Genomic DNA, 26,022 nt, shown 5'->3' with positions numbered 1-26,022 from the left:
AAATTCTCATACCTTGGTAGTATGCTTTCAAGGGATGCCACTATTGATGAAGATATCAGTGCATGCATGCAGATAGCAAATTCTGCCTACTGCTGACTCTATAATCCTGTCTGGAAGCAGCATGGAATTAAGCTGAAGATGAATATCAAACTCTACCAGGCCAATGTCCTTACCACCCTGCTGTCTGGTGCAGAATCTTGGGTTTGTCAAAGACACAAAGCTCTGGAACGCTTCCACCAAAGGTACCCGAGGTCCACCATGAGAATTCAATGTCAGGACAAAATCAAACAACAAGGTCCTTCGTTGTGCTGGGCTCAACAGCATGGAGACCACCCTCCAGAAAATTTAACTTAGGTGGGTAGGACATGTCTCCTGCATCTTGACTACAGAGTCCCCAAGTAGACCTTTATTGGGGGACTTCAGGGCAAATGACATCAAATTTATCAGGGTGGTCAAGGAAAACACTCTAAACTAATCTTTAATTCGAACATTGAGAAATTCTCAGCATTCTATTTTATTGAGAAATCAAGGTGAAGGCCCAGGTCTATCGTGCATGTTTGAAAGAGTAAAAAAGGATGAGGTAAATCAGGGCGAATTGGTTACTTGACACCTAGGTTGAAATTTAGAAACCTTAAGATTGTGGGAAGAAGAGACTGAAGAGGCAAGAAATTCCTCTATTTTGAGGTCCTACAAAGGAATGAGTTAAGAGAAGAGCAACTTGCATTTAGATCATGCCTTTCTAGTTCACTGTCTTTTCCGAAATGCTGTACAGTTGATGACTTAATTTTGGAGTATAGTCACTGCAGGCTTGTGGACAAACACAGCAGCCATTTTGCTTCTGAAGTAGAACTTGATCTCATGACCTTCTGACTTGAAGGGAGAGTGCTACTTTGGAGTTATGATGACAGATTTAGAGTAATACATTGAATCTTGATTTCAATACAGCACCAGTATAGAGAGGAGGAAGAACACAAACAATTCAGCAATTATAGCTCAAGAGGAATGAAAGAGGGAAGATGATGGAGCTCTAACTATATGTCACCCATTGCTGGTATCCATCCTAAATGTTCCTACACTTTCCAATAGTGTTACAGTAGAGAAAGACAACAAAATCTCTAGAGAGAGAGAGACAAGGTGCTTGTAGTTAGAAGCAAGTGAAGGATTTCTTATAAGGTACAAATGATTTATTGTGTCCTGTTTGGAATGACGAGTGTTGGCAGGGTTTACTAGACATGGAATCAGCAATGGAGAGATTGTAGAAATGTTATGATTAGCACAAAAGCAATTCAGTTATAGAGGCAGCTGATGGAATTTAATATAAAAACTAATCTCAGTAAAATTGTCAGATTGTCATAAAAACTCATCAGGTTTATTAGTGCCCTTTAGGGAAGGAAATCTGCCATTGTTACCTGGTCTGGCCTACATGTGACTCCAGACCCACAGCAATGTGGTTGATTCTTAACTGCCCTCTGAAATGGCCAAGCCAGCCACTCAATTCAAGAGCAATTAGGGATGGGCAACAAATGTTGTCCTTGCTGGCAGCATCCCATCAAAGAATAAATTAAAAAAAGGCAGCTTCACTGGCCATTTGTTAACATATATATTCTATAATAATTTCTAATAATCCTTAACACAAGTGATTCCCCCTTCATGCTTCTAGTACTAACAGTAAGTTTATCCCAATTACTAATGTTCCAATCACAGCAAATAATCCTTTGCTATTCAATCCCTTTAATAACTTGAACATTTCTGTGGAATTTTGTTCGGTGCTCCAGTGAATATAACTCTAGGTTTTCAAGCATCTCTTCATAATTCTCGGCAGAATCTTCAGTTCTGGCTGGAGTCAAAAATAATGATAGCGAACTTGCTGACCATTATACAGCCTGGCTAATTTACCTTTTCTAGTGTGAGGTGTGTAAAAGACTCCAATCTGTGCTACCTAATTCATATCCCACTGAACCTGAAAGTTCATACATGGTGACATTCTTGGAAACTTTCACACAGGGCTGAGTATAATGGATGCACTGGGCAGCCCTCGAAAATAGAACGCCCCCATTCTTTCCCACCCTTTGAAGATTATTTTAAAAGTTGGGCTGCCCACTCCCACCCAACTGCCTGTGCAAACAGCTTTATGGTGTAGGCCGTGCATTATTAGGGTTAATTGGCTTGATATCAAGCCTAGTTAACCCTCGGTCACCTATTTCAATATGGCAGGCGTGGTGCCAATTTCGGCACCCACCCACCCCCATATTATGGGGGTGATCTCGAGGAGTGGGCACCGAACCCTATTTTATGTATCCCTCTGCCAAAAACACACTTGGCGGGGAATGTAAAATGCAGCCCACAGTCCTCACTAACACCTTATACAGATTTATTGTAGCTTTCTTTTTTATCTTTCAAATTCTGTATTTAACACTGAATTTCATAGGGCAGAAATTGGTTATCCACCAAAAACAGGGGTGGAGATTACAGTATGTGATTAACCCATATCCATTCATTGTATTACAGCCAGCACAGTAAATTCGTACTACCTTACTGCTTTATATGTGTGTGCAGGTACCGCTCTGTGTATTGACTGTATGCTTCAGCAGTGGACCTGATATTATGAGTCGCTAACGCTAGTTAAATGCAGACCACAGCTTTTGAAAGGGAGGGATCATTGTGGCTACAAGAGGTGGTGATACTCACCTCGATCTTTCAGTTGGAAACCGAATCTGTGCTATATTTTGAGTAATGGCTGACCATGTGTGCACAAGGTTTTCAGTCACTACAGTGAAGGTATGGCTGGAAGAGATGGAAAGGTGAGCACATATCCTCTATCAGTTGGGGTGGGAGGAGGCCCTTCAGACAGATGCTAAGGGTGTCGTGGGAGGAAGTAACAGTGGGAGCCAATGCCAGGAGTGTCAGTCCAAGAACATGGATGCAGTGCAGGAAGAAGTCTATCAAACTCACGCAAGTTGTCAAGGTCAATGAGTTCATTTTCAATTGGCAGATCTTAACGAACTGCACCACCAGCCTTATCCACTGCTCAATTCACTACATCATCCATCTACCAACAGTCTCTAACAATCAGTTTAGAGCCCTACAATTCATATGCTTCATCTAACTCTCACGCTGTTACAATCTTCGCACTCACAGGTCACACACTGGCAGCTATTCAAACATGCCAATCACACCACCCAAATATATTGCTGGGCAGTCACTGACACACTATCCTCTTTCTTTCAGGCGAAGGTGAAGTTTAACAGCAGACAGCAGCGAAGAACTGGAGGAGGACAAGTGTGCTCACATTTTTAATCCACCTGGAGGAGATAGTGTTAGCATCATGCGAAGGGGCATTGCTGGGGACTGTGGCAAAGTGGCAAGGCTGAAGCAATCGGCTATGAGAATATCCTCCTTCTCTCATCCCACTTCTGTTGCAAAGAAATAAATCAAGAAGGTTTTTGCTGTTATTCAGGGAAGTTTGTGAAGACGAACAGTAAAATAGCAGACTTGTCCCTTTCCTGAGATGAGCAGAAGGAAAGGGTCCATTATCGTCCAGATGTTCCAGTTTAACAGCTGCATGTAGAGGGCCAACTTCTGCCTTTGAAGTTATCAAAGACAGACAGGGCCATTAGGGAATGATTGGCTTTCTTTCTAATTTCATGTTTTCTTAGGATGTGATTAGTTCGTTGCTGAGTTCCCTTGCTGTATAATTACGACTTACAATTATGAATATGATTTTTGGGGCCACTTAGGCATAAAATAGAGCATAAAAACCTGCTCATGTAACACTTTGAGGATGGTGCCTACTTATATACATTTATATATGATACCATCGTCAAAGTGTCACAGGAGCAGATTTTTATGTTATAGTGATGCTGAGGTGGCCCAAAAATCATATCCATAACAGTATATATATTTATTGTGTGTCTCATATTAACTCTCAAAACAGAAAACTAGTAGTTACCTTGGTCACTGAAGTAGAGTGAAACGAAGCCCATTTGTCAGTTTGCCTGTAGATAAGATGGACTGGACTTTCTGAGCAGCAACAGTGATGAGCAAATTGCTGTTGTGCTCGAAGATTCCCCCAACTCAGCCCCGCTGCACATTCTCTCCGGGATCTTCTGATTCCAGCTGTCACAGAAATGCACCGCAGGGGAACCTCTGTCGGAGCAGAGCAGAGATAGGACAGGCCCCTTTTTACAGCACTAGCTGCCGTAAGCTAAGTTTAAATGTCCAGTCTGAAAGTTGGCGATTGGATGAAAGGGTGCGTGGGGAGGGCGGGTAGGTGGAAGAGGGGTCTGAGATGCATGGGTGTGGTGGGTAGGCAGGTGAGGTGGTGGATGGGTGAGTGGGCAGTCTAGTCAGGGGGGTTAGTTGGGGGTAATGGGGTAGGATTGGGCATGTGGTCAGGGGGTGGTCGGGTCAGAGGAGTAGTCAGGTGCTCGGGGTAGTCGGTTCGGGGGGGAATAGTCAAGTTGGGTCGAGGGATAGTCATGTTGGGTCGGGGAATTAGTCAGGTGTTCGGGTTGGGGGCGTAGTCAGGTGGTCAGGGAGGTTTGGGGGAGTGATTGAGGGGACATTTGTGGAGTTATCCAGGTGTTAGACCAGGTTTTAATCCATCTAAAAGTTTCCCGGGCAGGTATCCAGGTAAGTGTCCCAAGCCTCCAAGTCCAACTCAGAGTTAGAGACATTCCCAGAGGGTCCTAGGGAGTAGGGGAATTTCCCATTGGAAGTTTAAACTTCCTGGGCAAATCCCATTTAAGTCAGCACTTCAGGACTTCCACAGAGTCCCAAAGTGCATCTTTAGTCACAGGCCTGGTCTCTGATGATCTGGAGACTGGAGGATTTGGCCCCATATCTCAAAAACTAATGTATGAATTTCAACTTAATGTGCTACACAAGTAGGGTATGGCCCAAGGAACAACTGATTAGTTTTTGACGAAGATGCTGATTCAGACCTGAATCCTGGAATTTTTTAAATGATCCATTAACATTGGGAGATAGGACAAATTAACTTTTTTTTTAGAATGCTGTGGGTTGTTTGATTTAGAATGTTGTTGCTTGATTTAGAATGCTGTGGATTGTATCAGTTGCTGTGATGCAATTTGTTACAGCTGTCAAAATATGAGCAGAGTTTCCAGAGCAGGTTGTTAGGTGTGGATAGGCCTGAAGACTGCTCAGTGAGATGGAAGCTCTCAATAAAAAAGCTTATTTTTTAGCTTTGTAGTTACAGAGCATCAACCAGGCTGGGAAAAGCCTCATGGAAGGGCTACGCATTTGAGTTAACATAATGTGACAGAGGTATGCACTCTACTGAATGCCCCCTTCTCTACTTTTTTATTTAGGGATCATCTGATTCCATAATATATTGTACTCAAACAGCAACTTATATTTATATAGCACCTTTAACATAATGAAATATCCCAAGGCTTTTCACAGGAGCATTATAAAACAAAGTGTAACACCGAGCCACATTAGGAGATATTAGGGACCAAAAATTTTGTCAAAGAAGTATAGGAGTGTCTTAAAGGAGGAAAGTGAGGTAGCGTGGCGGAGAGGAGAAGGGAGGGAATTCCAGAGATTGGGCCCTAGTCAACTGAAGCCACCACCACCACTGGTGGAGCAATTATGATTGGGAATACACAAGAGGCCAGAATTAGAGGAATGCAGATATTTAGGAAGGTTGTGGCATTGGAGGAGATCGCTCAGGAATTTATAATAAAAATCATTTGATTTGAAAACGTTTCTGTATATAGCACATTCTTGACTTAAAACTTTTATATTTTTTCCCTCAGAATTCCTTGAAAGTATTGCTGTCATTTATCAAGATCTCCTTATGGGAAAAAATCCAAACGCTGTGATCGTGCCAACTTCTTCAGTCCAACAACATCGCTTACTGTCTAATGATACAGCAACACAAGACGGCGTGGATGCGTCTCAGTTTTATGACTGTTTGGAAACGCTCTGCGACAGATATAAGCACAAGTAAGTATTATTGTGTCGGTTGTGCACGTTGAGCCTGTCATGTATGTCATGATTGTCCAACCGTTGATCAATTTTCTTCTTCCTTTTTTTCATTATTTACGTCAATTTGTTTCCCTCCTAATATTCAGCACTCTTAGCACTCTTTGCATAACATTTTTCCTGCTGACTTAAGTTTTCTTACCTGTCACATTCTACCAATAAAATTATTTCCAATTGGATTCCAAACTCTTCACTTGGCCAACTGCTGATCCTTAAATCTAACATTTCTAATATAACAAACACATACAAATAATTTCAATCTCACCTATGAAGTTACCAATTGTTTTATTGGGCTGGAATTAGTCCTACCATCACGACACCTGGAAGTCATTGGAGACTCACACGGGTCCGTGTCGGTTGGCTGAACATGATTATGTGGCAGCAACCTCATGAATGAGGGTGATGCCGATTTGCCGCTGCATCATGTAGCAGGGGGCGGGCGTCTCTGACGTTGGGAAGCCTGCATCGTCTGATCTGATGGTCATGTAGGAGCTGCCGCCATATTTAAAGAGTTAGAGTTGGAAGTTGCCTTGTGGGCTTTTTAAGAATGCTCTGCAGTTTAGATCTCCAGCATCTGAATTTCAAAAAAAAAGACATTCCGAAATCCAGGTAGAAGATTCCTCTACCGTCAGACAAGATCAGTTAGTGGCGTCAACAGGTTCAACCGAGGTCTGAGATGTCACAGTCCACCTGCTGCATCTTCTCCAGTCCTCGAGGATGAAGAACAGGGTGGATGATTGCCATCCTGCCACTACTTCTCAGTTTCCTTGCAAGTAGCCTCCTAAATGTGCTCCTCTTAGGGGCTCAGATCTGTGATGCCTCTTTAAGGGGTGGCCCCTCTGCACCCCAGTTGTGCATGGCCCCCTGTCCTTCTCGGTTCTGAATTTCCTGCCTGAAGCTCCACCCCTCAGAGTGTCAGCTCAGCAAGATTGTACCCAGACCAAACATCTCCAACAAGATCAGTCCAGTGTCCCGTGACTCAGTCTCTTGGAAATCCAAAAGACACACACTGAGTCAAGGGAGGCACATATAAGGCACCAGCTTTCACTGGGTGGGCTAGTGAAGGTAGGTCTGAGTTTCACTACACTGGGAAGGCAGGATTAAGTCACATTTAAATTATATGCAAGTGGGCAATTAAGCAGATCAGGTGAGTTTCCTATTTTGTTGCCTTCCCACGACTAACTTGATCATTTACAGTTTTTCCACCACCAAGAGTCCGACACGCGGCCTCCCGTGCTTTTCTCTGTGTCCACCCCGGCATCTTGCCCACACCAGCAGGCGCCACAAAATCCAGCCCATAGTCTTTCCCTCCCACATACGGCACAGTGCACCACATTAGGCCTCATAGACATCCTGAAACTGTGCTACGTAATCTTTGATTATTTGTGGTCCGGCCCACCCTGCTCAGATCTGATGTTTATGGACCCTCAGGATTGCACAGTAAAGATGATGTAACTAACCAAGCACCAAGACAGTAATTTCCAAAAACATCAATAAAATGTCCTAACCTGGGAGCAACCTCTCTTCCGCACTGCAGCAGCTCCATATTTGACACCAGATTTCCTGCTGAAGTAGTCACTTTGCTAGCTGTGTTCCCAAACTATCATCTTCAAGTCATTGATTGTGCTAAATGCATTGTCACTCATTGTATAGTCTCCTCTCTATAGCTATAAGCTTCAGCTTTGCCCAGTATTGCTCTTGCCTTTGAGTTGGATGGTCAGTACTGAGCGAGTTCTGCATTATAAGAGGTGCCATATTTCAGACGAGTTCTAACAAAGCCCTGTCTTCTTGTTCAGGAAGACCTAAAATATCCCTTTTCAAAGAACAACATATTATTTATTCTGTCCCGATCTGCTTGTAATTACCTGTAGCAGGAGATCTGCTCATTGTATGTCTTTCCCTCCTGTCTTGCGCCATCTTCATACATCCACTGTCGCTCATCTGCAACTGCTCTGTGATGACTGTCATCCATCGAGCCTAGGCTGACCCCTCTTTCTGCTGCCCTATACTTTACCCTCAAGGTATTTTTGATGTCTATCCATAAGACATATTAATTGGTCATTGCTGTTTGTGGGACCTTGCTGTGCACAGACTGGCTGCTCTATCATCTGTGATGACTAGCTATGCTTCGAAAGGTCAATAATTAGTTGTGAATTGTTGAAAGAAGAGACATACTATTGAAGCATTTTGTCTTGCGCTCACCAGGGCAGACACAAGAATGTCAAATTTCAAAGGGAGCAACAATTTATACTGCATGAGGAAAGACTACTGATTGGTTGACTGACTGACTCTAATTGGTCAAGGTGTTGCAATGGAGAATGCACCAGGGAGTTATTATCCCCCATGCTTTTGTTTGATTCAAAAAGGGCGCAATGCCTGGACATGTTTCTTTGCCTGTAGAGGACAGGTCCTTGCATATGAATATATGTGGCTTCTAGCAGACATAATGAAGCACATTGCGAGCCCAACTGATAATCTTATATTGGTTGTTAGTGTAATTTTTAACACACTCATGTTTGTTCAGCAAGTGCTGTCCAATTGTGGAATCACATCTAATGTGAGACATTAGTGGTGAAGTATTTCGGAACATCCCAAAGATGTCCTTGATACTTTATAAATGCAAGTCACTTTCTTTTCCGGCCTCCAAATTCTCGCACCATCACTCTCCACCAACTTCTTCCATTTCCCGTCCACTGCTCATCCCTGCTTCAGTCCCAGACTTTGCCATTCACTGTCTTCCCTCAAGGCAGATCCCATGTACACGCTGTACTTTATCACTCACTCATTTCCCTCTCTTGAGTATTTTTAAATTCTCTGGAGATATTGTGTAATTAAGAGCTCCGAGATTTAGTTGGTACTGTTAGGAGGTAATTAAATAATTTATAAACAGATGCATAGGTTCTCAAATTTTTTTTTTAAGTTTTTGCTTAAGTAACTGTTTTAAAGCAATGGAATGGGCCATTATAGGATAATTACACTGAGTATGAAAGCAAACTAAGGATTACAAGTCAAATATTAAGAGTGGAATTGATCTTAAAAGATTGATATAGAGAGCAGAGCAAATTACAATTAATTAAGAGGTATAGCGACGTATTTAAGAATCAGTTTAATAATTTTATTTATGAGCAATTCCAGTGGAGATCAACAATAAACAAAAACATGGTCCTTCAATATATGCCTAAGGAGCTGTTTGTATTCACACATTTCACAAGTCAGGAGACTGGGTTTTCTGAGTTGCATTCAGTTTTACAGCCCGCTGCAGCCTCACTCAGCACAAACCAACGGGGAGGAAATAGAATTTCAGTGTAACCTGACAGGAGAGAGTGAAGAGAGCCATCGGAAACTGAGATTGAGGGGTGTGAAGAAGATTGCTTGTTTAAAGTGGGGGTTGAATGGAAAATAACCGTCATTGTGATACTGTATCAACCATTTGAAAGCAATTTAACCATCAATTTTAGTAACAGAAGTACCAACTTATGTAAGCATAATAGCCAGCAAATTCATCATTAAATTGAGGAGAATTCCCCACAACTTATACCACAGTCCTCCTGTGACTGTTGAACATATATCCAGCTTTACTTGTGGCAAGTCTATGCAGCAATATTCATTCAAAATAACTGTATCTTATTAGCATGTATTCTGGGTTTGTCAAATCTTCTGAGGTCATGCTAGCTTTTATGAAGCAATTCCTTAACTTTCACTAGTTTTCCAGGTTGTCCCATATACAGTAGACTTCTTCCAGTGCTCACTTCTGTTCTGCACCCCCAGTCACTTCCACACACTTCGTAAACTGGTCTATATTGCCTTTAAAAAGACAGGTGTACCATCACTGGGTATCTCGACCATCTTTGCAGTCACATACCCTTCTCATTGTGCCAGTCTAAGTCTCTGCAGCTTTTACAAGCGCACTGTAATGTGCTTGCTATCTGAAAAGAGGTTTTGCTGCCTTACTCTTTTAACCCCCTCCGCAAAGCTGTACAGATTACACGACATGGACTGTTTGTTATCTTAATTGAATTGTGCTTTATCTTTCATTAAATCCTAAAATCTCGTAACAGTACCAACTTATGTAAACATAATCGCCAGCAGGTAGCCAGCCAGGTACTTTAAACAAGTTTTGTTTAAACTAATCGGGGGCAATTGTACAAACTCCATCAGCACAAACCAAAAGTTATTATTGAGATACTGTTTTTAAGCAGGACATTACGCTGCCTCCAAATTGATGGCAATACAAAACCTATCACTGGAACCATAAATTTCATGGCAAAATGAAATTGGTTTGCAGTTTGGCAGGATTTGCATTACGAAGTTTGTGCCAAAGTTCAATCCATGCCAGGTTGATTCTGGCACGAGCTCAGAAACTTAAGCAGGTTATTGGATCATTGAGCCACAAAGCAGAGACATGTTAAATCTTAAAGCATGCCAGTTCTTTTTCTAAACATATGAAGTTTCTGTTTATTCAGCAGAGTAAAGGTTAATAAACTGCTGACTGCATCTTATACTATTCCAAATAATCAAGAGACATAAAGAACAGTGATCCTAAAAGAAATGTTTAGTCTGTGTCTCCAGGCTTTAAAAAAAAAATGGTCATATGGCAGCAGCCTACATCCGCTTAGCTAAGGCGTGCTGTGTAACACAACAACATACCTTCTTCTGCTGAGCGTGCCATTAGTGAACCGCGGTATTTTTTCATGGCACCTCCTTGTGACTACAGGCGACTCAAGGGCCTCCACTGTGCCGGTGGACGGGCGACCCAGCAGACGCCTCCCCCGGCCGCTTGTAAAATCATGGTGGGGGTGGGTGGACTGGCAGCTATGGCATGGTGCCCTCATTTACGGGTTTGCCTGGCTGCTTTCCCACCCGCGGGCGGGCAGCATAATTCAGCCCTACGTCTGAGTTCCTTCCACGGCATGCACTTAAATTTAAGCAGAATGAAACTTAAGATATGTTGGAGGAGTTTTTCCAGTAAAATATTTCCAAATGTCCATCCCTAAATTCAAAAATTGGAAGACATTTTTGCAATTTAAATGAGTAGCAATCCAACACACCACTAACCTGTAGTTTCCAAACCACACTGCTTACTATCTTTGCGTGTGGTATGTTCCAGTACACTCCCATCTGACATGAGTGAACATTTTTTTCATTGAAATCCCTCCAACTATTAGACAGGCAACATAGATTTCCCCTCAAACAGGAAACCCTCAGTTCAGATCACCTACCAAGGCCAGTTTGCCACGCTGGTGCTATTGACATTGGATATCCTCCAGACACGACTCTCAAGGATAGGATAAATGAAGGAGGAATTGGCAGGTCCCCAAAATTATATCTGGAAAAAGTAGCTCAGAAGGAACCCAGCTTTGTATTCTCAGCCCTGCCTGTACCGTACGTGGGGAATGGGTAGCCTGTCCTGTTCCAAGCAGGCACAAAATGTTCTGGCTTAGACCTCCATTAGGAGATAATATTCTGAGTAACGTTCTGATATAAAACCCAGCAGAAAGTCTGTTCCAGTGAAGCTCAATGTAAGCTCAAGGAATAGCACCTCATCTTTCGATTAGGGGCTTTACAGCCTCTCTTTTCAACACTGAGTTCAACAATTTCAAACCATAACTCTACCCCTGGCACATTTTGTTTCCTTTCCTCTGTATTTTTCAGTTTTTCTCTTACTTTCCCTTTCACACAGCAGCACACCCACTCTAGGTACATCTGTTGCTTTATTGTTTTTTTCTCTCTTGCCCCATCTCCATTCCCTTTGGCCCTGGAAGACTAACTCTTCTGTCGTTCAATCTCTCCTGTCTTCCACCCGGACCATCCCTTTGTCCTTGTGCCACCCACCCCTTGATCAAAACCTCTAACCTGCATCTCTAACTTTTCCCAGTTCCGAAGAAAGATCATCAACCTGAGACATTGGGCAGGATCTTCCGGTCGGCGAGCGGGGGCAGGGCCTTCTCGCCAACGCATAAAATGACGCGGGGTGACGCCGGGTAGAACTCCCAACGTCCCCTCCCCCCGCGTCATTTCCGTTTTCATTTTGGCAGGGGAGCGGCCGAGTCAGCTGCGCACCCACCAACCTGTCAATGGCCTATTGAGGCCATTGAAAAAGTAATTAAAGTCATTAATGGACCTGCCGGTCCAACCTTAAGGTTAGCGGGCAGGCTGGGAGCCCTGGCAGGCTTCGGAAAGAGCATCAAACCTCATCCACGGGCGGGATGAGGTTTCATGAGGGTCTTTAAGTTTTTATCACATCTTTCAATAAAAGGTATGGAGATGTCCCAACTCATCTGTCAGTGTCACATGGGGGGACATGGCAGGGAAATTTTTTAAACATCTTTATTTCAATTTTTAAATAGGAGACAATCTCCCTGAGGCGGCACTTAGCCTCAGGGTGATCTGTGCACTTTTTTGCACACATGCTGAGGGAATCCCCCCCCTCCCCCACCTGCACAGGGAGCGCATGTCACTTCCGAGTGGATGTCACGCTGGGCGGGTCTTAATTGGCCCATCCACGTAAAATGGCGGCGGGCCCCCGATTGGGGACGCGCCCGTTCCCGTAATTCTCCCCTGCCGGGTCATTAACTCTGTTTCCCTCTCCACAGAGGCTGCCTGACCTGCTGAGCACTTACAGCATTTTCTGTTTTGATTTTAGATTTCCAGCATCCACAGTATTATGCTTTTCCGGCAGAAAGCCGTCCTATCTTCTGACAGTTTTGTTGTGTTCACCAATCTGATACACAGATTAAAGGAAAGATTGAAAGATTATTGAAGAATTTTAGGTCCAGTGGCCAATCGATTTTTGTAGCACCAATTGGACCTCTTGCAGGTCCTACTTGTTACCATCAGTAACAATCACCTAGCCTTGGTGTTTGCCTTTACATGGTAACCTTAGGAGGATGATCTGCTGCAGGGAACCAATATAAGACCATAAGATATGGGAGCAGAATTAGGCCATTCAGCCCATCGAGTCTGCTCCACCATTCAATGAGATCATGGCTGATCTACCAATCCTCAACTCTATTTTCCTGCCTTTTCCCCATAAACCTCGATTCCCTTACTGATTAAAAATGTGTGTTTCTCAGCCTTGAAGATACGACCCCGCCTCTATAGCCCCCTATGGTAAAGAATTCATCAGATTAACAGCCCTCTGAGTGAAGAAATTTCTCCTCACCACTGTCTTATTGGGCGACCTCTCACTCTGAGATTATGCGCTCTGGTCCTAGACTCTCCCACAAGGGGAAACAACCTCTCAGCATCTACCCTGTCAATCCCCCTAAGAATCTTATATGTTTCAATAAGGTCGCCTCTCATTCTTCTAAACTCCAATGAGTACAGGCCCAACCGACTCAACCTCTCCTCATAAGAAAATCTCTCCATACCCAGGATCAACCTAGTGAACCTTCTCTGGACTGCCTCTAATGCCAGTATATCTTTCCTTAGATACAGGGACCAAAACTGTTCACAGTATTCCAGATGTGGTCCAACTAGTGCCTTGTATAGTTTTAGCAAGACTTCCCTGTTTTTATTCTCTATTCCCTTTGAAATAAAGGCCAACATTCCATTTGCCTTCCCTATTACCTGCTGAACTTATATGTTAGCTTTTTGTGATTCAAGCACAAAGACCCCAAGATCCCTCTGTGCTGCAGCTTTCTTCAGTCATTCTCCATTTAAATAAAATTCAGCCCCTCTATTCTTCCTGCCAAAGTGCATAACCTCATATTTTCCCACATTATATTCCACGTGCCAAGTTTTTGGTCACTCACTTAACCTGTCTATATCCCTCTGTAGACTCTGTGCCATCCTCACTGCTTGCTTTCCCACCTATTTTTGTGTCATCTGCAAACTTGGCAGTAGTAAATTCATTTCCCTCATCTCATCCAAGTTATTAATATATATTGTAAATAATTATGGCCCCAGCACTGATCCCTGTGGCACTCCACTAGTTACAGGTTGCCATCCTGAAAATGCCCCCGTATCCCAACTCTCTGTCTCCTGTTATTTAGCCAGTCCTCTACCCATGCTAATATACTGCCCTCAACACCATGAGCTCTTATCTTATTAAGTAGCTTTATGTGCGGTACATTATCGAATGCCTTTTGGAAATCCAAATATATTACATCTACTGGTTCACTTTTATCTATTCTGCTTGTTATCTCCTCAAAGAATTCTAATAAATTTGTCAGGTATGATTTCCCCTTCATGAAGCCACGCTGACTCTGCTTGATTAGATTATGTATTTCTAAATGCTCTGCTATTACATCCTTTATGATAGACTCTAACATTTTCCCAATGACAGATGTTAAGCTAACTGGCCTATAGTTACCTGTTTTTTTGTCTCCCTCCCTTTTTGAATAAGGGTGTTATATTGGCAGTTTTCCAATCCTCTGGGACTTTTCCAGGATCTAAGGATCCTTGGAAGATTACTACCAGTGCATCCACTATCTCTGCAGCTATTTCCTTTAATATCCTAGGATGCAACCCATCAGGTCCAGGAGACTTATCGGTCTTTAGCCCCATTAGTTTCCCTAGTACTTTTTCTCTAGTGATAGTTATTGTATTTATTTCTTCCCTTCTTTTTCCCCTTGATTATTTAGTATTTTTGGTATGCTATTAGTGTCTTCTACCATGAAGACTGAAACAAAGTAATCATTCAACTCCTCTGCCATTTCCTGGTTCCCCATTATTATTTCCCCAGCCTCATTCTCTAAGGGGTCTATGTTCACTTTGGCCTCTCTTTTCCTTTTTATATATTAAAAGAAGCTCTTAATGTCCATTTTTATATTACTTGCTAGTTTACCTTCAAAGTTTATTTTCTCCCTCATTATTTTTTGTCACCTTGTGTTGGTTTTTAAAACTTTCCCAATCCTCTGGGTTACCACTAATCTTTGCCACATTGTATGTTTTTTCTTTCTCTTTGATACTATCCTTAACTTCCTTGGTTAACCATGGTTGATTTATCGCCTTCCTACAATTCTTCTTCCTCACTGGGATATATCTTTATTGTGAGTTATGAACTATTTTCTTAAATGTCTGCTATTGTTCATCAACTGTCTTTTCTGCTAAACTCCTTTCCCAGTCCAGTCCAGTCAAGTCTGCCCTCAGCCCATTGTAATTACCCTTATTTAAGTTTAGCACAGTTGTTTCCGACCTAAGTTTCTCACTCTCAAACTGAATGCTAAATTCTACCGTGTTATGGTCACTGTTTCCTAGGGGAACTTTTACTCTGAGATCGTTTATTAAACCTGCCTCATTACACATTACCAGATCCAAAATAGCCTGATTTCTGGTTGGATCCATAACATATTGTCATAGGAAATTGTCCCGAATACACTCTGTGAATTCTTGCTCGTGGCTATCTCTGCCAATTTAATTTTCCCAATCTACATGAAGACTAAAGTCACCTGTGATTAATATACTGTCTTTTTTAAATGTCTTCATTATCTCCTGATTTATTCTCTGTCCTACAGCATAGCTGCTGTTAGGGGGCCTATAGACTACTCCCACCAGTGTTTTCTTCCCCCTGTTATTTCTTACCTCCTCTCATATGGATTCCACATCTTCAGATTCAAGATTATTTCTTGCTATCGTACTTATTTCACCTCATACTAACAAAGCTACCCCACCACCTTTTCCTTCCTGGCTGTCTTTTTGAAAAGTCACATACCCCTGAACATTTAGTTCCCAGCTTTGATCTCCTTGTAACCATGTCTCCATATAGGCTATAAGATCATACCCATTAACCGTTAATTCATTTATTTTGTTTCGAATACTGCATGCATTTTAGTAAAGAGTGATTAATTTTGCCTTTTTACCATTCTTTCCCCCTTTGACCCAAGTTGCTGCTTTTTTTGTTTGTACAGTCTGTCCCTTCCTGTCACACTATGAGTATCATAGCTAAATAGCTGCCCTGCAATGCTGCCATTTCCTTTTGCTTTGTAAGTCAACACATCCACTCTCCAGAACCTTCCCCCCTCCCCCGCCTCTATTTAGTTTAAAACCCTCTCTACAGCCCTAGTTATTCGATTCACTGGAACACTGGTCCCAGCATGGCCCACTATAACCACTTCTCCCACTGTTGACAGTAAAAACCGACAGGTCTAACAAGCCTGTCAAGAAACTGGATTCAGGAGAAATAGATGATTTTCAATCAAAAAGAACTAAGGACAGTAAACCTAGCTGTCTACAAACCATAGTGTAGCGTTCAATTGTTCTGTTTTTGATTATGTGAGTCTGGTAACTGATCTATGTTCAGTGTGCTTGGTTGGTTGAGCCTGGGTGTGGAATCAGAGTAAAGTAGACAGACACCACAAAGCAGAAGCGAAGAAAAGGTAGAACTGGGATAAGCATGGTGCTGACATTTTGTGATTGCAGCGACATTTGAAAGCTCTTGGAAATAAACCTGTTGCACACTTGTAGAAATTAGTTTCATCCCTGTGTTGCTCTGAGTTTTATAAAATGTACAACAAACTGGTGAAATACAACACATAGAACAGGCAAGTCCTTTGTCTGATTCAGCCACACTATGTTGTGGCAGTTCAATAAACAAAAAGGCATTAATTCCTTCTGTCTTTGTCAAGATGTGATCCTTCTATTGTGCTAATGTTTGGGTCACAAGACTGCTCAGCATTTACTTAAGATAGACAGTTAAACAGCAGACACTTTAAGTTGTCTCAATGTTCAATTCAAAGGTAGAATATCTACCCAGAGGAAATTTAGAACATTTTCAGAAGTTTGAGTGTCCTGAGATTTGTTTCCCTTCGATAATTTACATCAGTTTCTATATTACTGCTCAGGCAAAGATGCTGAAAGGCATCTCCAGCTCCTGCACACAAAGGTTTCAGTGTGCATGTCCCATTTTCTCTGACCCTAAGAGCATTTAAGGGACACCAGTGTTCAAAAAAATGGTGAAATGGTCTCTCAAACTATGCTTTTATCATAGAATCATTAAAGGATTACAGCACCGAAGGAGGTCATTCTCTGCATTTAACTAGTCTCACTCCCCACCCTTACCTCAGTGCCCTTCAGGTGCTTTTGAAAGCCACAATTCACTCTGCTTCTACTACACTTTCAGGCATTGCATTTTAGATTGTAACCACCTCACTGCATAAAAAGATTTTCCTCGTGTTGCCTTTGGTTCTTTATCCGATCAACTTAAATCAGTGTCCACTAATTCTCCATAGTTCTACCAGTGGGAAAAGTTTCTCTCTATCTACTTTGTCTCGCCCCTTCATGATTTTGAATATTTGGAGCATAGAATTGCAATGAGCAGTTTGCTTTCACAGAGCGCTGACTCTTTTTCTGCTATTAACACATTCTGCGATCTTACCTGTATGCCACGATTAGCACCTTCTTTAGTCTTTAACACTACCATTAACACTCCCTTTGCCCAGTGTCCATGACATCTTTGTCAAATTTCTCCTCAGCTCCCGCCCTCTCTGACCTTCTATCTTGCTTCACCTGCTCCACCCGCTCTTAAACAGTATAAAATCCATCACATTTCTACTTCTCTTTAGCTGTGAAGAAGAGTCAAATGGACTCGAAACGTTAACTCCGCTTCTCTCTCCACAGATGTTGCCAGACTTGCTGAGTTTTTCCAGCATTTTCTGTTTTTATTGCTTTATGTTTTATTAAATACATGTGACAAAGATATGAAGAACAAATATCTGTTTCTTTTTATAGTTACCCACCAACTCCATACGTTAAGCAGATCCTCCACAAAGTGCAACGAGTGACATTCTTTGGATTTCTGATGGCTCTTGCAAAGCATGAGGGGATTAACTGCAAATTAGGTAGGTAATAATTATGGGGGGCTGGGCAGCACATTTTGGGATTGCTGGAATTTGAAATAAAGGTTTATTGCAATGTGCAAGCTTTGCACGAAATATGTTATTGATTTAGCAAGGCCCTCAACAGTCAAGCAATCTGACATTCAAATATTTCATGTTAAAAATTCCAGGTGGGAAGCTTCAACTATTGACCGATTTGACTCTGTCTTTCTGCTAAAGTGGATTGTTTCGAAATGTATTCCACTATTTCTTTCTCTCATTTGCCCTAACATATATCCAGTTTTTTTCTTTCTTTATTCTTCATGGGATGCGGACGTCACTAACAAAGCCAGTATTTGTTGCCCATTCCTAATTACCCTTGAACTGAGTGACTTGCTAGGCCATTTCAGAGGGAGTCAACCACATTGCTGTGGGGCTGGAGTCACATGTAGGCCAGGTTAGACTAGGTAAGGGCTATTCCAAGGGACATTATTGAACCAAATAGGTTTTTACAACAATCGTCAATGATAGTTGTCATGGTCACCATTGGACTAGCTTTATGTGCCAGATTTTTAATTTTTTTAATTATTTAAATATTTTTTATTAATTGAATTTAAATTCCAGGAGTGGATTTGAAACCGTGTTCCCAGAGCATTAGCGTGGACTTGGGAATTACTAGTCCAATGACATTACCACTACACCACCATCTCCCCTTAAACAAATCCGCAAACAAACTACTTTTATTGTTCCATGAGTTTTACCCTGTAATAAAATGTTTTCTAATGCAATTTGTTATTTACATGTGGATGCATTGCCAATATATGGAGCTCTGACCAGGTGATAAACTAATTTTAAATCTCTAAAAAGCCAACAGCTGAAAAAAATCCTAGTTCATCTGAGAGACTGCCTGGAATGAGGGCCTATAATCAAGGCCATTGTATCAGGGTGGCAAATATTAAATTCTGTTTTTGTTACATTGGATTCTGGGATTTTTACTTGCGGTTTGGAATTGTATCTCCCAGAAAAGTTTGTTATTTTTGTGCACCCCTTCTCCTCTTCGCTTTGTCCAGCTCTGAAGTCTTGATTGCCATCTTTTTATATTGGAGGAGCAAACTAACTTGGTTTAACATTAAGCAGTGCCCTTTAGAAAGGCAGCTAAATGACAATGATTTTCAAACTTGTTAGCTGGGATTTTATCAACCATGTTCTGTTCCCTGCATCATAACTGGATCTGTTCGCCACTTAGGCTAACTCTCTCTTTCCTGTTTGCCTCACAATTAAAATTAAAATTCTAAGTGCTGGCGGCGTACTTGGGAAACATGTGGGATTCAGTGGCAGGGGATGCTTTTCAATGGTACCACGTTGCTGTGGGGCTGGAGTCACATGTAGGCCAGGTTAGACTAGGTAAGGGTGGTAGATTTCCTTCCCGAAAGGACATTGTTAATGATAGTTGCCATGGTCACCATTGGACTCGCTCTATGTACCAGATTTAAAAAAAATTTTAATTAATTAAATATTTCTTATTAATTGAATTTAAATTCCAGGAGTGGATTTGAAACCATATCCCCAGAGCATTAGCGTGGACTTGTGGATTACTAGTCCAGTGACATTACCACTACACCACCATCTCCCCTTAAACAAGCCCACAAACAAACTGCAGTGCAGCAGGTACAGCCAAGCTATAAACGTGCCTCCTGTTCAAATAGGAAGACTCTGCATCACAGCCAGAACTTTCTACCCAACTCCATTGCCATTAACGTAAGAATAGAGAGCTCAAAGCTGGCATGGGTGATTTTTCAAATTTAAGTTTCACCTGAAAATATTTCACATTACATAAGGTTTCGCCTTAATCACGTGTGCATAATGATTATTTGTTGAGACTGACTTGGTCAGAGAGCTAAATGTACTGGCATGCCTCACAGTTGGTACACATTAATGGTTACAGGGGAGTTAAGGACATCCATTAATGTGGAAGAAGCAATGTTGTGTTTTTTTGTTCACTCTTTACTGAATTTTCATTTTAGTGTCCAGTGTTATACTCACCACTCTGTGGGATGTGGCTGAACTTGCAGGCTCAGCTGGCCCTCCCTTCTATGCATTGTTTTTTTCTTAGTCATTCATGGGGTGTGGGTGCCACCGGCTGGGCCAGCATTTATTGCCCATCCCTAATTGCCCTTGAGAAGGTGATGGTGAGCTGCATTCTTGAACCACTGAAGTGGAAGGTGCTGCCTAAGGAACTTTGGTGAGCTCCTGCAGTGTGTCTTGTAGATGGTACACACTGCTGCCACTGTGCATCGTTGGTGGAGGGAGTGAATGTTTATGGATGGGGTGCCAATCAAGCGGGATGCTTTGTCCCGGATGGTCTCAAGCTTCTTGAGTGTTGTTGGAGCTGCACTCATCCAGGCAAGTGGAAAGCATTCCATCACACTCCTGATTGCGCCTTGTAGACGGTGGCTGTGGGGAGTCAGGAGATGAGTTACCTGCCACAGGATTCCCAGCCTCTGACCTGCTCTTGTAGCCACAGCATTTATATGGCTAGTCCAGTTCAGTTCCTGGTCAGTGGTAACACCCAGGATGTTGATAGTGGGGGATTCAGTGATGGTAATGCCATTGAATGTCAAGGGGCAATGGTTAGATTTTATCTTGTTGGAGGTGGTCATTGCCTGACACTTGTGTGATGCAAATGTTACTTGCCAGCCCAAGCCTGGATGTCGTCCAGGTCTTGCTGCATTTGGACATGGACTGCTACAGTATCTGAGAACTCACAAACGGTGCTGAACATTGTGCTATCATCAGTGAACATCCCCACTCCTGACCTTATGATGGAAGGAAGGCCATTGATGAAGCAGCTGAAGATGGTTGGGCCTCAGGCACTACACAGATGAACTCCTGCAGTGATGTCCTGGAACTGAGATGATTGATTTCCGACAACCAAAACCATCTTCTTTTGTGCTAGGTATGACTCCAACCAGGGGGATGTCTGAAGAACATTGTCCGAGATCACTCTCAGCGGGGATAATTGAGATGCTGTAAGTGGGTTCAAAGGACTCTACCAGTGGACATCCAGAAATGGACCCACATGTGGACAGTACGGACACTCCAGACCCTTCCCACTTCATTTCTCAATGCCCCGACTCCATCCTCTGCCCTCCCTTGGATCCCCCCCTACCCTCCTCCATGACCCCAGTCTCACTCTGCACCTGCCTCCCCACCACCACTGCTCTCTCACCATTGCTGGTCCCGAGCCTCCATGAAAGCTGCCATTCTCCTGCTACCCCCACCTTGTGATGTACAGTTAAACAAGGATAACCGCTGACCTTACACACAACTGCACAAAGTGGACTGGTACAAAGTGGCCTTTAAACCATTGAACCAGGTGCCTCGAGATTCCTGTGAGCCACTGACTTTATCCCCAGGGTAGGACTTTATTAAAACCGTTACACATTAATAAGTATTCATGGCATGCAAATGTATTACATGTAGGAGCCTGCCACAGGGTGGTGAAATGCTTGACAAACATGCCACTGACTTTATCTCCACATCTCAAACCACCATCGAGGAAATCAAAATTTCGAAACCCATCTAATTAAGTCACTCCGTACACCACGTTTCCCACTCTTGCTGGCTCCATAAAATCCACCCCCCCCCCCCCCCATTCTCACTGCTCCTGCGCCCATTGCTGTGGCTCTTGGTATCTCCCTCAGAATAATCGAACACTCCGCAATGGGCTCAATTGTCTTGACTCCGAGAAGTACTGGCAGTAAGTTCCAACAGCTTGCTTCTCACTAATTGCCCTGCATGAAGACATTCCAAGCTGCTGTGCCTTTGCCTATTTGGTAAAGTACAAGTTGCAGAGACATTTATAGTGACACTTACACTGAGCTTATTTAAAAGGCAGGTTCATAAAAGGATGGAATGAAAAGAATTTGCAGACACCCTGTGCGTTTGAAGTAATCCAGCCTACACCAGGTGTTACAGTATCTTGTGGTTGCAGCAGATCACAGTGCAGAAGTTGCACCTTTCTTTTTCAATCAGAAGATTTGAGCAATGGAGCCTGTAGCTGCGTTTTTGAAAGGAACGTTCTGCCTATATTTCTGATGGCGCATTATTGTAGATTTATATCCATTCTTCTTAGGCAATCCCTTGGGATCGAGGATGACTTGCTTCCACGCAGGTCCAATGTGTTCCGAGACGGCTAATAAACCCAATGCACAATCTGCAGAATCTGCCACATGTGGGACGCGTGGTGCTTGAAGGGTTGGGTGGATGAGGTGTTTGGAGGCTTGTGCACTCCCTCCGACGCCTCGAGTCCGCCTCTGCACGTTCCCGGCAAAGTCTCTCGATGTGCTCAGTGCCTTACCAAATGAACCTTCTCCATTTTTGGTCGGTCATAGGCCAGGGTCTCCCTTGAGTCGGCAGGGATGTTTGAACCCTTCAGGCAAGCTTTGAGAACATCCCCAAATTTATATCCTTATTACAGTGGTTCCAAAATGGTGGCAGAGCAGCAGGGTTATTGAGCGGGGAGGGAAGGGGGCGGATTGCACAGAGGAAGTGGTGGCCTTTATTAGAGTGTGAGAGCCACTGATGCATCTTTTGTACCCAAACGAGGTACATTCTTGAGCGATCTCCACGTGGCGCGGAATATTTGACCCCCCACTGATTTCTACAAGCAGATGTTGGATCTATCGGAGCTGCTGGCCGATTCTGTAGATGAAGAATTAGCAAAGTTTGTTTTTGAAGGGTGATTGTTTGAGTGAAAGCTCAAGCATATAATGCTAATAGTTTTTTTTAAGAACCACTTATTTGATAAGATTGTATGGTGGGTTCAAAATATAACTTTACTTGTTAGGACTGCAGAGCAACTCGCTGTCGGTTGCACTGGTAAGTTTGAAAGAACAAAACCTGCAGGGAGCCAAGAGCTGTATTGAACAGTGTATAGCGTGGTATCCTTACTTAAGAAAGGATATAATATTAGAATCAGTTCAGAGGAGGTTCACTTGACTCGTACAAAGGCAAAATACTGCGGATGCTGAAAATCTGAAACAAAAACAAAAATTGCTGGAAAAATTCAGCAGGTCTGACAGCATCTGTGGAGAGAAAGACAGAGTTAACGTGTCGAGTCCATGTGACTCTTCTTCAGAGCTAAAGGGAAGTAGAAATGTGGTGAAATATATACTGTTTAAGGGGGGGTGGAACAGGTGGAGCTGGATAGAAGCCCAGCGATAGGTGGAGGCAAAAGAGAGATTGCAAAAGATGTCATAAACAAAAGGTCGAAGAGTTGTTAATAGTGGTGGTACTGGCTGAATGAGGTGCTAATGGTAACATTAAGAGTGGAAAGCAGAATGTGATAATGGCCGGACAAGGGTACGTACTCTGGAAAGTGACAGATGGGCCCTAGTGGGAGTGGAGTGGGGGGAGGGGGGTTGGGAAATGGGAGGGTGGTGAGAAAAAAGATCGAAAATAGGGGATAAAACAATGAATAAAAATTTTAAAATAATAATAATGAAAATAAATGGTAAATTTTTTTTAAAAATTAAAAAATAAAAATGAATATAGAAAAAAAGGGTGGGGATGGAGAGAGAGTTCATGGTCTGAAGTTGTTAAACTCAATGTTAATGTTTATCCCTAGCTTTTACCCTATTTTCAATCTTTTTTCCCACCACCGTCCCCATCCCCACTAGGGCCCATCTGTCACTTTCCAGTGCGCTTACCTGGTCCGGCCATTATCACATTCTGCTTTCCACCCTTAATGTCACCATTAGCACCCCCTTTAGTCAGTACCACCGCTATTAACAAGGCTTTGACGTTCTGCTTATGACATCTTTTGCAATCACCCCTTTGCCTCCTCCTATCGCTGGCCCTTCTATCCAGCTCCACCTGTTCCACCCCCCCCCTTAAACAGTGTATATTTCACCAGATTTCTACTTCCCTTTAGCTCTGAAGAAGAGTCACACGGACTCGACACGTTAACTCTGTCTTTCTCTCCGCGGATGCTGTCAGACCTGCTGAGTTTTTCCAGCATTTTTTGTCTTTGTTTCACTTGGGGACTGGTTCCTGGGATGAAGCTGTTATCTTTTGAGGAAAAGTTGAACAGTTGGGCCTGTACCCATTACAGTTGAGATGAATGAAAGGTGATCTTATTGAAACAGATAAGATCCTGTAGGGATGTGACAGGATAGATGCTGAGAGGATGTTTCCCTTTGTGGGGGAATCTAGAACTAGTGGATATAGTTTAAAGATTAGGGGCAGAATTTTGCCGTTGGCGAGCAAGGGGCAGGGCCTGCTTGCCGACGCGTAAGATGACGCGGGATGACATCGGACGGAATTTTCAGGAAGGCACGGGCGCAGCAAAATCAGCAGCGGGCCCGCCGACCTGTCAACGGCCAATTGAGGCCGTTGACAGGATCATTTAAACAATTAAAGGAGCTGCCCGTCCAACCTTAAGGTTAGCGGGCAGGCTAGGAGCCCCGGCGACAAGTAGAGAAAACATGAAACCTCATCCACAAGCGGGATGAGGTTTCATGCAGGGTTGTAAACATTTTAATGAAGTTAATCTGTAAATTATGAACATGTCCCATCTCATATGAGGGGGGCATATTAGAGAGTTTTTTTTTTCTATTTTTAATATTGTTCAAAGTGTCAGCGATCTCCCTGAAGCTGCACTTAGCCTCAGGGGGATGTGCGCTCTTTAGTGCGCATGCGTGAAAGAGCGCACTCTCACTTTTAGGGAATCCCAGCCCCCCCACCCCGCCGCCCACACAGGAAGCGCATAGCGCTTCCCACCGGATGTCACGCTGGGCGGGCCTTAATTGGCCCGCCCACTTAAAATGGCGGTGCGGCCCACTTCACTGGCAGAGATCGGCTCCCCACCCGCTGGAGATTGGGTCGGGCCCTAGAGGTCTTCCATTTAAGACTGAGATGAGGAGATTTTTTTTTCTCAGTGTCATTATTCTTTGAAACTCTCTTCCCAGAGAGCAGCGGAAGCTGGGTCATTGAATATATTTAAGGCTGAATTAGATCAGTTTTTGATCGACTAGGGATTCAAGGGTTAAAGGGGTCAGACAGCCACCACCAGATCAGCCAGGATCTTTCAAATAGCAGAGCAGGCTCAATGGGCTGAATGGCCTACTCGTGCTCTTAATTCTTGTGCTCTTGTGAAAGCAGCAGAGAGCCAAGATAAAACAGTTCAATGATGTGATGTGAGCGTAAAGGCTAGTGTTTCAGTAAATGTGGGAAGGATGCCCCAGGAGTCAGTATTCAACATTGAAAGCACGATAGGGAGGCTGCTACCCTCAGATGAGAAGATTGCCCAGTTAGCTAATAGCACCTATGTATCTGGCTAGATTTGAGAATAAGTTCTCATATGCTGAACCTGAGTCAAACCAAACCACTGAGCTTTGTTTCCCATCAGATTGGACACTGGCACACATTTTCCCAGGGATGGTAAAGTCCGATCTTCTGTGCTCATCTGCACAATATGAACTTGCCATATTTCGATTGCCTTTTTGTCTTCATAGCTCCACCCTACATGTGGAGAGACAGAGAACTATCCTGAATGGCTATTCCTAGCAGAGCCAATGATTGCTTAGCCTCTGAACTGCTTCTCTCCTCTGAGTGATTGACCAGCAGCACTTTCCAGTGCAGCCTCTGTGACTTGTACTGGAGCTGTGTGATTGGAGGATGGACGTTGATGCAGTAAATTGTTACAGCTGTAGAGATTTTGAACCTCCAATTGAAGATTTCAGCTAAATAGTGTTTACTAGGTACAAACATGGTTTTGGGACAGAGATGCTGTAACAGCCACCATCTGTGAGCTTTTAAGGGAAAATCTCCGAAGGAAGATTCAACAGAAGAAACATTTGGGAAACCCTGTTCTATACAAGAAATATTGTCTCTTAGAAAGAGACAGTTATACAGGGACACTAATCTCCGAAGGGGAACTCAGCAGAGAAAAAAGTTTGGGAACCTCTCTTATGTTAACGTTAAATGCTATGGATTAGCTTATCTGGTTATTTGGTCCAGACCTTTGTTAAATGCTGTAATAAAATATCATGGATGCTGGAGCTCTGAAATTAAAACAGAAAAACTCAGCAAGTCTGGCAGCATCTATGGGTTCAGAAGACGAGCCAGATAGGACTCGAAACGTTTGCTCTGCTTCTCTCTCCACAGATGCTGCTAGACCTGAGGAGTTGAGTTTTACCAGCACTTTCTCTCTTCTAAACGCTGTTTATTATACAATAATCACAAGGTGATACAA

At 43.0% G+C, this 26,022-nt stretch overlaps 1 protein-coding gene across 2 annotated transcripts in view; it reads left to right on the top strand.

The window, feature by feature from the left end:
• c10h11orf49 (chromosome 10 C11orf49 homolog) overlaps nt 1-26,022 on the top strand; it is a 318,360-nt gene that overhangs the window by 275,406 nt on the left and 16,932 nt on the right. For both annotated transcript variants that reach the window (XM_041197973.1, XM_041197972.1), the window contains 2 exons: nt 5,781-5,970; nt 17,680-17,789. In XM_041197973.1, the coding sequence (XP_041053907.1) occupies nt 5,781-5,970; nt 17,680-17,789 (300 nt within the window). The remainder of the gene's footprint in view (nt 1-5,780; nt 5,971-17,679; nt 17,790-26,022) is intronic.

The sequence above is a fragment of the Carcharodon carcharias genome, chromosome 10, assembly GCF_017639515.1.
Source record: "Carcharodon carcharias isolate sCarCar2 chromosome 10, sCarCar2.pri, whole genome shotgun sequence".
Classification (NCBI taxonomy): Eukaryota; Metazoa; Chordata; class Chondrichthyes; order Lamniformes; family Lamnidae; genus Carcharodon; species Carcharodon carcharias.
Note: the sequence above shows the minus strand (reverse complement) of the source record. Positions and strands in the feature narration are given on the sequence as shown.